The sequence below is a fragment of the Poecilia mexicana genome, unplaced genomic scaffold, assembly GCF_051168715.1.
Source record: "Poecilia mexicana isolate PSO_F unplaced genomic scaffold, ASM5116871v1 scaffold_17, whole genome shotgun sequence".
Classification (NCBI taxonomy): domain Eukaryota; kingdom Metazoa; phylum Chordata; class Actinopteri; order Cyprinodontiformes; family Poeciliidae; genus Poecilia; species Poecilia mexicana.
In genome coordinates, this window is record NW_028263386.1 from 25451655 (window position 1) to 25463933 (window position 12279).

The 12279-nt window shown below is 39.0% G+C and overlaps 1 protein-coding gene across 1 annotated transcript in view; it reads left to right on the forward strand.

Annotated features, from left to right (window-relative positions):
• The window catches only part of pde4bb (phosphodiesterase 4B, cAMP-specific b), a 75576-nt gene that overhangs the window by 20672 nt on the left and 42625 nt on the right, over positions 1–12279 (forward strand). Inside the window, exon 4 of the mRNA XM_014995561.2 lies at positions 5938–6185. Within this exon, the coding sequence (XP_014851047.2) occupies positions 5938–6185 (248 nt within the window). The remainder of the gene's footprint in view (positions 1–5937; positions 6186–12279) is intronic.

The following is a 12279-nucleotide window of genomic DNA, read 5'->3' on the forward strand; positions in this document are numbered from 1 at the left end:
TTCTAGGTATGCTTTTGATGAGGGAATAACATTATATCATTTTGTAAAGCTCAAAAAAGTTTAATTTGGATAATACTGCCTCTTTAAAAATAGGCAATTAATAACCTTTTAAAGCCAAAGAACAATAGTGACAGATCGGGTTATGATGTGTGCACTTTTAAAAATCTGTGGCAAACCTTCACACCAGAAACAATTTGTTATGAACTTGTTATGAATTCATTACGTGATCCACCCATCTATAAGCAAGTAAATAATGAATTAGCAACTGTAGTTCTGATGCATAGAATAACCACAGGAGTCTTTAATTCATGTATAATTAGGGGTGGAAACCAGGTCTCAGATGATGATGAAAATATTTCTCATCACTGCAGCGTTTTCCTCAAGAAGAGCTATTTATTTATTCATTTACAGTTAACTTGATGAACAAGCAAGTTAACTGTACACTTCGTCAGTTAATGGCGTGTTGCACCTCCTTGAGTTGAGTGCATCATTAAACCTTGGTGTATAATTTCATTCAAATGTAAATCAGCAGGCTTTATTACTTGAGTTATTTACACGAACAAAATTCTTGAGTTTTCATCTTCCACCTTTCATTGAGATTCTGCTTCTTGAATCTTTAAACCGTGAGTTCAATAATCACTGGAGAGTTCAGTCACCACGCAGAGCGGGCCTGTTAGATGCTGTCGCACACCTACCTCATTTATGAAAGCTGCTTTCAAAAAGCTTTCCTGGAAGCGCCCCAGAGAACAGCAGACTTTTTTTTTCTGTACCAAGAAACTCTATTATCACAGAATATAGCTGTTCCAACTTCCTGCAAGGTTCATTGTTTTCCCACGGCCTTTTATTACACATACTGCAGACTTAAGCTTTTTACTGCAACATAACTGCTGCACAATCTCATATGTCAGACAGAACTGTTCACTGGGAGTAAAGCAGCTGAATATTACAATGCAAATTGGACCGAGTAGAGATCATAGAGTATTAGAATCTCATTTCTTGAAATCTGATATTGGTATTAAATAGCTAAAATTATTTAGTAGTGAAACATCAAAAGCCCTGAATTATTGACAAGGGATGGCTACCTTTAATATTCATTTGACAAGAGTCTGGGATCAGTGGTTAGAGTAGTCGTGTCCTGTCAGGCTGCATCTTCAGTGATGCTCTGCTGCAGGCACAATATATCTGGGATAGATGGAGGCAATAAATCAGACAAATTGCTTTCCCTGGAAAGAGCAAGAGAGTCAACAGAGCTGTCCTTACTGCCAATCAGCCCTGAAAAACTATCAGAGTTTATGTTTATTTTATCAGAGACCTTTGCTCTTATTGTCAGGTCTCTGTTTTGCATTTAACAGTCTTATTGATTTTTGGCTTTGTGCATCCCTGCATTCAGTGGTAGTGACTTTTGTTTAGAAGGAGCTTTCAATCTTCAATTGAACTTTTTTTTAAAACAAAGGAACTTTTGGGTACCACAGTAATTCAGGCTAACAAAACGTAAAAAACGACATGTTAAAACCATTCTAGCTTAAAAAATGTACTGACTGAGCCACCTATGTGAACGCCAAGGACGATGTTAAGGTTACAAGAGTGAGGTGGGACGTGCTTTTAGTTGTATTTTGGGAAAAACTAAGAATACCCGTGTTCTTTTTTGTTTGTTTGTTTGTGTGTGTGTGTGTGTGTGTGTTTACAAAGCTTTCACAAATCACAAACCATGTTTTTGATATTCAGTGACTGATGTAGAATGTACCACTCCACAACTGAATGTTTTTTTTATGTTTCTCCAATTTTAATAAATCACCAGAAGAGCATTGAAAATGGTACTTTTTGTGTTTTCAGAGACAAATTAAAGGTTTCACTAACTGATCTACACAACCTTCCCTCATTGTTGAATTAAACCATATAACCTGGCTCCAGGCAATTTAGATTTTCAATAAATTGATCAAATGGAATTTAAACTCGTACAAAAACTGAAAGAGACCTTTTAGTTTAGCGCTAATGGGAAGCTTGGTAGCAGGTGCTAACTTTACCACCGTAAGTGGGAAAACTTAACTGTACAACATATTAGTACACAACATACAAGTCTTTCATACTTTGTCTTTCTCTGTCCCCGTTTTGTCTGAAAGTCAGTAGACATCATTTTTTAAAGCAAACACTGTCAACCAGCCAAATTAGAAGTTTGTATTAGACGCCTCTGCCAAGCAGGACAACAAGTAGGGCCCTATGATCGATGAGGAAAACGTGGATTGAATTGTGGAACAGAACAAAACAAAATAGAATCTACAACAAAATGTGGAATTTCTCAGAATTTGTTTTTATCGGCTACCAGCATAAGGCGCACACTAGTTACTGTCATTACCTGGTGGCGGGGCTCGACTCAGCTCAGCTCTCCTATCCACACAGACAGAAAAAAAACAGTCAGCAATGGCAAGGAAAAACTCACTGAACACCAATGTCCTCCCAAAACATTTTAAAATAACTAAGCTTAGCACAAGATTCAAGGCTACAGATCGGGAGAAAACTCTGCGTATTCTTGCCACATGGTTTGACTGGAGGCACAGGAATACGGGAGAAAGCATGAGTGCTAAACACAAAAACACTCAGAGTGCAAGTTAGGAAATAAGAATAAACAAAGTCTACTATCCTGCTACTTTTAGGTTCATTCCTTCACCAACACCCTTAGGCTTGGACTTGGTAACCCCGTTCGACGTCAATGTTTCTTCCTTCATCACTGAAAAAAATCAGATACGGAATATTGTGGTTGGGATATGAACCCATTTTCCCTGAACTGGAGCAGGACATTAAAGCAGACCTGCAGAAACACCTTTTTATTTTTTCTAAATATCTGTCTCTATCATGTAGAACAGTGGTCCCCAACCCCCGGTCCGTGGACCGGTACCGGGCCACGCAAGAAATAATTAAATATTTCCGTTTTATGTATTATTTGAGTCTGGAGGATCTTTTATTTTGAAAATCCTTTAACCGGATTCTCTCAGTTACTTGTGCGCCAACACTGAGCCCACAGGCAGCAAAATGAGTAAGAAACGGATCAGATGTCTTTGGAAAGTTTCTTTGCAAAGGGGAAAAGGCCCAGAGAAGAGACAGGAGGATGGATTTATCCCGGACCGGTAGGTGAGTCAAACATTACAAGCCGCTCTGTGTAACATGCGTCGATCACCGCGGTAAAGCTAGCCGGCTCTGACTCCGGCGACCGGCTGCTAATGAGGGAATGAAGCTTCAAACTGCTTCGCCACTGGAGACCAAGCAGGCTGTGGATATAAGCAACACTTCAGGTGTCATTGTCTCCCATCACTCCCAGATGGGACCGTCTCGTTGCAGAGAAACAAGCTCAAGGCTCCTGTTAGTCATTATCGTGAGTTAAAATTTTCACGAAAGTAAAATGCTCGTTTTTGTGGCGCATCTGTATCTTATTTTGAAGGGATATGTAAACGTTACCATAGCGACCAGAGTCAGAGAGCGTTTGGGCAGTGGTCGAGAGGAGATGAGTAGAGCTTGTGAGTCTTAAGTCTGGTTTAGACGGCAAGATTTAAGGATTGTCGGACGATTTTCCAAACCTCTGTGATCACAGAGCTGATAAAAGAACAACAGATTCGATCAGTTTGTGTCTCCAGCCACAGGGCAGGAGCAACACAAACCGATTCCAGTCACAAACATCGCCATTCCAGAAGAAAATCCACAAAACCCTAGCGGGAATTTAGAATAACCAAACACGGATGACGATGTAGAAGCAATAGTGGCAGATTGTGGAGTCATTTTAAGAGATAAAAGACGTAACAAAAAGAAAAGGCGGTGGATAAAAGACAGCGGGAGCAGCCGCTCTATTTGCTGCACTATGATTTGGAGGTGAATGTTTTTTCATAATTAACATTTTTAACTGAATAAACATGAACATATATAATAACGACCTTTACATATAATAAGAAACATTTCCACATATCATCTCCGATATCCACCAGACTCACAGTTGCGTGATATGTCAGCTGTTTGGGATTCCCCTCTGTTCTTACGTCACCGCGCTTTCTGATTGGCTACCTGTCACATTCAGCAGGTTGTATTCTCGTTCCCAGTCAGGGTAAACCCCACAGGCTGTGATAAAAAGGCCAAGACAACCCAAATTGGGTATATTCAGGATTTAGCGGGAACACCAACATGCAGAAGCCTTATCTGACGATTCACTCCCTCTGCACCCCCCGCCCCCCACCCCCGGAAAAAGGTTGGGGACCACTGATGTAGAACAGATACTTCAGCATCAGCCATTGGACAGTGACTAAAATATAAAACAGTAATGTTCACCATGGTAATGATGAGATTTGTTCTGTTAATTTACCTCACTTTAAGCTACTCAGTTTTCGGGCATTCACCTGGCATTGATTTATAAACTTTAATATAACATCTGACTGGAACTGATTTGAAAAATCCCCAATCCTAAATGACCAAAGGTAATAAGAGGAAGTAAAGACTTGCAACATCCATTAAATGAAATATTTGTAAGTTCTGAGACCTGGCCAGACTGTAGCTCTCATCTTTTTATTCTCACTTTCTGTCAGATTCAGTCTCTTGCCCACTCATCCTCTTTGTCCACTTGCTTTCACCCCACACACACTGACAACAGACAATTTGTTGCCTGCCTCGTCCACGAGGAATTCCTCCCCCGCCCCCTTCCCGCTTTGTCGTCATGAAGCTTCCACACCTCCCTCATTTGAAAACTTTTGGCGTGTTTCATTTCCTCTTGTATGTGGTGAACATAAAGTGGAAGGAAATGAGCTGTGCCAGCCCACTCCTGTTTCCCCCAGTGCTTTGGCTTGTTTACAGCCCCGCTGTTCCAGCCCGGCCCTTTGGGCTTCTTGCTTAAACGCTCACATTAAGGGCACGATTTATATCCGGGGCAGCTTCATAAACATGTCAATTGCCAGTTCAGGGGTCAAGTGGATCAAATGAGTCGTTTTTCTTCTCCGAGCTGAAAAGTGATAAAAGACAAGTGTTGCTGCTGCTGTGAACAGGGCAGGCAGATTGTCTGGTTACTGACTAAATCATTTCTCTTCTTTGAGTCTCTGAAAAGATTTTATTTGTTGTGTTAAACATTTGTCCATTCTTCCCCAAAACTTTCTGTGATGCTTACCTTTTGTGTTTAGTTTTCTTATTTCAGTCTGTCTAAGAAGTTGCGATGTAGTAATCGCAACTATTAACGCAAATTCACTCATTGTTCACAGACTTGCAATGTTCACCAGTTATTGTAACTTTTCTGCAAATTTGACTTGAACATTTTGTGTATTTTCTTTATTTCTGACCAATCACCGCAAAACTTGTCTGAATCTTGACCATTTTCCCTAGAACCCATTCTAATTTAACTTCTTGTTTTACGTCGCCTCTTGAAAGCCATATCTGACTCTACAATATCTACAATAACTCTTAAGAATTTTCAATTATTATGATCTAGGATGTTTAATTTCTCTGTCTGTTCTACAAAGTATTTTTGAATACTTGCAAGTACTTGGAAATGTTATTTGCACTTTAAATATTTGTCTCTTTTTCAAGAAGGTTATGGGCAACAATTGAAATATTTTTGTAAGGTCATGTTATGGCAAAAATAAAGCTTAAAAAATATTCAGAACTTTTACCACAACTTTTTGAAAAGAGTACCACAAAATTAGTAATTTTAGGCTGCAACAATCGCAAAAGCACATCGCAACATCATGGACTACCTGTTATTTATCATCTTAACATTCACTATTATTATTGTTATATCAGATCCTATCAGTGTTGTAATTCACTTGTCCTACATGTACAAAAGCGATACATGTATTTCTAGGACATACTCCATTTTAACTTCCTTTTAATAATGTTAATCCTAATATCTAACTGAGTTTTCCTCAATGTTGAACAAAAAGTAAAAGCTATAAAAAAAATCTTTTGCTTCTTTAGGAGAATACAGATCCTCCTGCGGGACAATACTCTGCCGGCAGCACTCTTAGCGTGGAGGTGTGCAAAGTGCACCGCCGCTTTTCTGGTAACCTACAGCTGCCTCCGTTGTCCTGGCGACAGGCAGAAAAGGAGAGGGACCGGGGAAGGCCGCTGACGCCAGAAGAAGATCCCATGACCCGAACAAGACCCACAAGTTTGCCCATCGCCTCCCTACCGCGCATCGACATCACGCAGGCCGACCCTGACAGGTGAGGCACCTTAATGACTAAGTGTGTGAACAAACATATCATGTGTGATTTTAATTGTTTCTTATTTAATGGAGTCAATGCAACTGCAAAATTGTGTTTTTTCAACATGTATTTTGACACAGTTTTGTGAATGGAAACACAGCTTGAGATTCCTCCTATTTTATTATCCCTATTATTTCTATAAAATAATCCTGTTGGCATCTTGTATAAAAAGAGGCCATCGTTTTCACAGTGCTTTCTCCCTTTTTCAAAACCGTACAGAAGTGGCGCGTCTCATTTTGTTAAATGCAGAAATTGGTCACACAACTCTGCGGTTCTCCTCTTCTGTTACTGCGAAAAGGATTTGGTACGACTGGTTCAGATCAGTCTAACACGCCCCCTAGAGGTAGCTTCTGTAGGGAGGCCATTAGGACAAAAACTTCAACTTTCCTCCTCTTCTGCTCAAATATTTGTCACAAATTGTTTGTAAATTTAAAATTCATGATTCTGTTTCTTTATTCTTGTCTTAGGACTTAAAAAATCAGCAATAAACATAATCTTGATTTATAGTGAAAGATCACAGGGTTTTGCAACATTTTTATAAAAAAAAAAAAAAAAATAGCACCCAGCAGTGCAAAGAAATGATAAATGTCTGTCTTTAATGCACAGTAGTGGGAGATGTTATTCAATGCAGAAAATTGATGTGAAATAGTTTTTTTTATTATTGCTGAAATGCACTTAACCAGATGGATCCTTTGTTCTTCGAATTGCTACTTTAAACTTCACAGTGAAGATTTCTCTTCAAAGTCACCCAGTGACCCTTTCATTTGCTGCTTTCATCATTCTGCTGCTCACATTCAATGTCCCACATCAAATGGTTAATTTATCTGCAACTGATCTGCACTGTGGGTGCAACTTGGTGTCTTTCTTTCAAATAGGTTTCTGAACTATTACAACTTTTCCTAAAGACATCAGACTTTTTGACATTTTCTTACTGTTAGTATGTTAAATGATTTTGTTGATTTAAATTGGATTTTGATTGCCGAGGTAATGATCTGGTATGAAATTATCTCTCAAATTGTCCATTCTAACTGAATCACTTACTTACAAACTTATTTACAAACTCCAAATTTCCTGAAGACTAATTTGATCAGTAAAATTCCAACTTCTAAGAGATTTTTTATTTTTATTTTTTTAACTGAGTTGGATTTCAGAGAAAAACTATACTTAATAAAACTGTCTTTTGACTTGGACTTGAACAATATTTATTTCAGGCTATCAAGGATGAAGTCACTAGGCAAGTAGGTCAGAGATAGCAGCTCTGACAGAGCTGTGAATATTCCCAGTGAAAGGGTGCATTTGATTTATTACCCAGTGACATCTGTGGGCTGTGAGGTGTTAATGATTCATAAAAAACCTGTTCATGTTGGCTGTGACTTCATCGTATTTCTCTCAAGCTTGAACTCTGCATTAAATTCATTTAATGCATGTCATGTATGACAGCAGTTTAGAACAGCCTTGTCAGATTTTGAATGAAATATTTACAGCTCTATATAGCGATGAAACAGACTTTGAATGTTGCTAAATTAAAAAAAAAAGAAAAAAGACAATTTTCTGAAGGCTTGGTCCACAAACCGAAAGCAAACAGTGGTATTTAGTGCCTACTCATGTTTGTTGCTTCAGTTATAAGGTGAAGTGTGTAAAACCTTGTGTAACCCTTTCTTAATTAGTACATAAACCAGGAAAGATAATCTGCACAACTCATGTCAAACTGTTAAAAACTTGTAAAAAAAAAAAGGAAAAGGAATCTAAGACCGATTCACACCTGACAGCAACATGAGTCATGAGTGATCTGTTCGTCTCCCTGAAGCGCCAAATACTCAGTCATCGATGAGTTAAGGAGATGCACCCATTTAATTTATTAACACAAATAACAATAACCAATCGTATTGCAGCAACTCAAAGCATTTAGAGATCTAGATGTGATCCCTAAATGATTTATTGAAGCTCAGAAAAGTAATTTAAGGGGTTTTAGCATGGTTGTCGGTGCCCTATCAACAGAAGAGAAATTATGTTACTAATGCAAATTACAGTTCATTAACATTTAGTCCTGTACATCAGCATTGTAGGTTTGATATATCCTCTAGCCATGTTGTATAATAACTTACCGGTAATCATTTTCAAATTCTTGAATATTGCTTATTTTATTCAATAAAAAAAAATAATAATACAACTTGGACGATTTAGGTCTTTGAGTTTTTTATAAAGTACAATTTTTGCAAAGCGCTCATCCTTTAAAAACGAAAAAAAAAATCTTTTGGGCCACACCCCAAAAGTTGTGGATCTGAGTGACTGCCCTATGCAAGTCTAGGTTTCAGCAGCAGAATATTAATATTATTGATATCAAGGGTGCTTTAAAACCTCTAATACCAAGTATTTTTTGTCCAGTTTCTGATACAAACATCTCAGTACACCTGACTAAAACGTCTAACTCAGAAGTAACTCATCAGCAAGTTGTAGGAGCTTGTTTTAAGTAAATAATTCCTTAGAATTGATGAAAACTTTCTAATTCCACTGGCAGATAATTTCATTTACAAAGAGGGAAAAATGACTTATTAGTGAAATAATCTGACAGTGGAACTATTACTTTTTCATCAATACTTAGGAATTATTGACTTAAAGTAAGCTGTTATGTCTTTCTGAAGAGTCACTTGTTAGTTAGTTGTGCCTCAACTCAAGAGGCAAACTAATTAGCAACATTTCAGCCAAGAAAATTGGCAATGGCCAAAATCCAAATTGGCAGGTCAAGCTTTTGCTGGTCATCAGCAGTCGGCCAAAACACTGCAATCGCTGCAGCCCTAGTAAAAGCTCTTTATGCATTGTGTTTTCTTTTCTGCATAGTAGGTAGACATTTGACGTTTGACTGTTGTTAATCTAGATCAGAAACCCACAGTTCCTCAGAGCTCTCGCTTCAGAAGCAGGTGATGAACAAACTTCTTTGATGTCACTTTGAAATACGTTTGCAAAAGTTGACGCATGATGATGATGATGATGATGATGATTTGTTCTAGTACATTCTGACCTAGAATGATCCCTGACAGAAACCTCAGCCCTCCTCTGTGCCTGGTTAGAGCACACACTGTGGGACCTGAAGTAGCTGCACTAGTGGCTCTGGGTGACGCAGATCACTAATAGACGTTTCAGTCACATCACCCAGAAACAGCTGCCTGCATATCATAACTCAGATCTATGTCTGAGCTTTAGATCTATTATGGGAGTTAAACCACTACCATTTTAACAACGGAAACCTTCTTTTACAGCTGCTCTCTTAATATATTGAAACATTCTTGTGATGAACTCTGCTGTTTGAACATGGTTTAAAAGATGTTGCACTTATTTTAATTTTTGGCGTGCAGATGAAGACCCAGGTGCTTTTTCATCCTCCCTAAACTTTTCCAGCAAAATTGAATTGCTCAAAAATGTAAATATAGTTCTGTCGAATGGCTTACCTTTGTTATCTTTGCTTTATGGCAGCTTCAGCTGAGCCTCGGGGCTCCAAAAACATTGTTTCTGTCCAGTCAGATGTGGAAAATGTTCCACAGAGCTTCTGTTTGGCTTATCTGAGTTAACTCTGTGCCCACACGAACGCTCTGGGAGGTGAAAGTGATTTTCTTTCACCACAACACAAATCTAAATAAACATCAGCAAATAAATTAACACGTTTAAAAAAACGAGTGTACAATTTTTTATTTTTTTTATGCTCACACACACAGGCAAAACAATTTTCTCCACATGGAGAAAATTGTTTTGCCTTCATGTACCAGGGCAGCTTTGCTCTACAAAAGGAAATCTGGAGATGGTTTGCTGATTGCTTGGCTGACTTTATTAAATTAGGGTTGCATCTTCCATCACTGTAGACAGAGTGCATTAATAAAATATGAGCCTGTGTCTGTATGACCTTCAAAGTTTTGCATTTTGTGTGTGTGTGTACAGTAGGAGCGTGTGCTAGTTTCACTTCGTTTTCCATTGTGTTTTAGTTCATTTTCTTGTTTTTGTAGGGAATAACCTAAGATGTGTGTGTGTGTGTGTGTGTGTGTGTGTGTGTGTGTGTGTGTGTGTGTGTGTGCGTGGGTGTGCGTGTGTGTGTGTGTGTGTGCGTGTGTGTGTGTGCACACATGTGCGTGTGTGTGCGTGCGCGTGAACATGTGTGTGTGTGTGTGTGTGTGTGTGTGCGTGTGTGTGTGTGTGTGTGTGTGTGTGTGTGTGGTCTGTAGGGACATTGAAGAACAAATCGTTCAGTTTATGTTGCATCTCCTGATAGCGAAGCAGCAACACTTGGCTTCCAGTGTCAATGGCGGTTTTGATCAAGTCAGATTTATTTGTGTAGCACATTTCAGCAACAAGGCCGTTCAAAGTGTTGCACAGCAAAAAAAAAAAAAAAAAACGTAACACAGTAACTAATTGAGAAACGAGCAGTTACATTACATTTAGTCAAAATCATCAAACACACATCAAATATATCATTCTTGTCCCAGGAATTGCGAATGAAAGGCAACTCTATGCAGGTGGGGTTTTAGCCCTGATTTAAGGGAACTCTGTGTTTTGGCATCTTTGCACTTTTCTGGAAGTTTGTTCTAGATTAGTGGTGCATGCTGCTTCTCCTTTTAGCTCAGAGATGAGGCACAAATCCATGTTAAACAAACATGGAAAAGTATACTTGGAACAGTAAACACGAACTTCTTCAACATACCTGAGTCAGATAGAGAGGCCATTAGTCTAGGAATTGGATTCAAATGTGATGACCTGGGGACACATTTAAAAGTTGCCCAGAAGAGTTGGAGGTTGACACCTCTGCTTCCATTCTCTGTAACTTGTCTCATTCTTCCTTTCACTTTTGCAGCCTGAGTGAATTGCAGACACTTTTCGGCATAATATGGAAAGCGCTTCCCTTTTAAATAGCTTCTCTTACCTCAGTGCTTCCTCTGACACAAAGCAGAACAAGCTGCAAGTTTTATTGATCCAGTAGCAGTGTTCACACCAAAGGATGTTAAATTAAGTTCTCAGTTGCTCTTATTCTCTAAAGCCGCGCAACATTTGTAGTCGTCGTATTCAGCTCCTGCTCAAATTGTTCGACAACATTGCAGGACTCAATAACTCATGTTCTCACTCTGTATGACCTGATGCTCGGATGTGACCTGACCGCTCACACTGTACACGTGTTCATGAAACAAGGTGGCGTTTAATCCAGAACCACGTGAAATAACCAATCAGAGTTCGATTGGCCTCCGTGTGGCGTTGATCATCCCTCCTTCTCCTCCGCCTGTTTTTTTTCTGTCATGCTGCAGCTTCGTACTGATAGCAGAGCCTGTTGTGAATACTAAGGCTAGTTAGCATGGCCCACTGATGACAGCGGAAAAAGGGTTTTCCTGTAACAGTAAGATGTTTCTCAACCATTAGCACATTTAGCAGCATGCGCCCGGGGATGATTGATAGCAGTAAGACCCTCCTCCTGACTCTGATAGGTTGTTTTTGGTCCTGAGCTGTGCATTTCTTCAGACGGCAGTGGTAGCTTGGGGATAGGGGTGGGGGGAATTGATCTTTTCACAGATTACCTGTCTTGTACAACATAGTGACAGTTTTAACAAATATGTGTAAAAAAACAAAACAAAACAAAAAACATATTTTGTACAAAAGTAACATACTGGAGCTTTAATGTGCTGGTTAGCAGATACCTGGTATTTATCTTCACTGCATGTATTTCTGGTGGCTGGCTTGTCTTTTCTGTTTTCTTGTCAGGATGTTTACAATATATCGGTCTGGTTCTGCTTAGTTTTTCACATCAGTGAGATGAACCAGCTTTCAGGCTTTTCAAGACACTTTTTGGGATGAGGGCTCTGGACATGCAGTGTATAAACAATGGCAACTTGTCAAATTAAAACTGTGCTGTGGCTTATGTCACGACCAGAATCCTGAGGTGTTTGGTAGGACTATAGAAAAGTGAAAATTAAACTTTTGGTGACTAGGCTGGATTATAATGTAGCAAACATAGCAGATAGCAATTTCTCATATGAAACCATTGCTTCTTACTCTAATTAAGCTAAATTGAGTCCATACC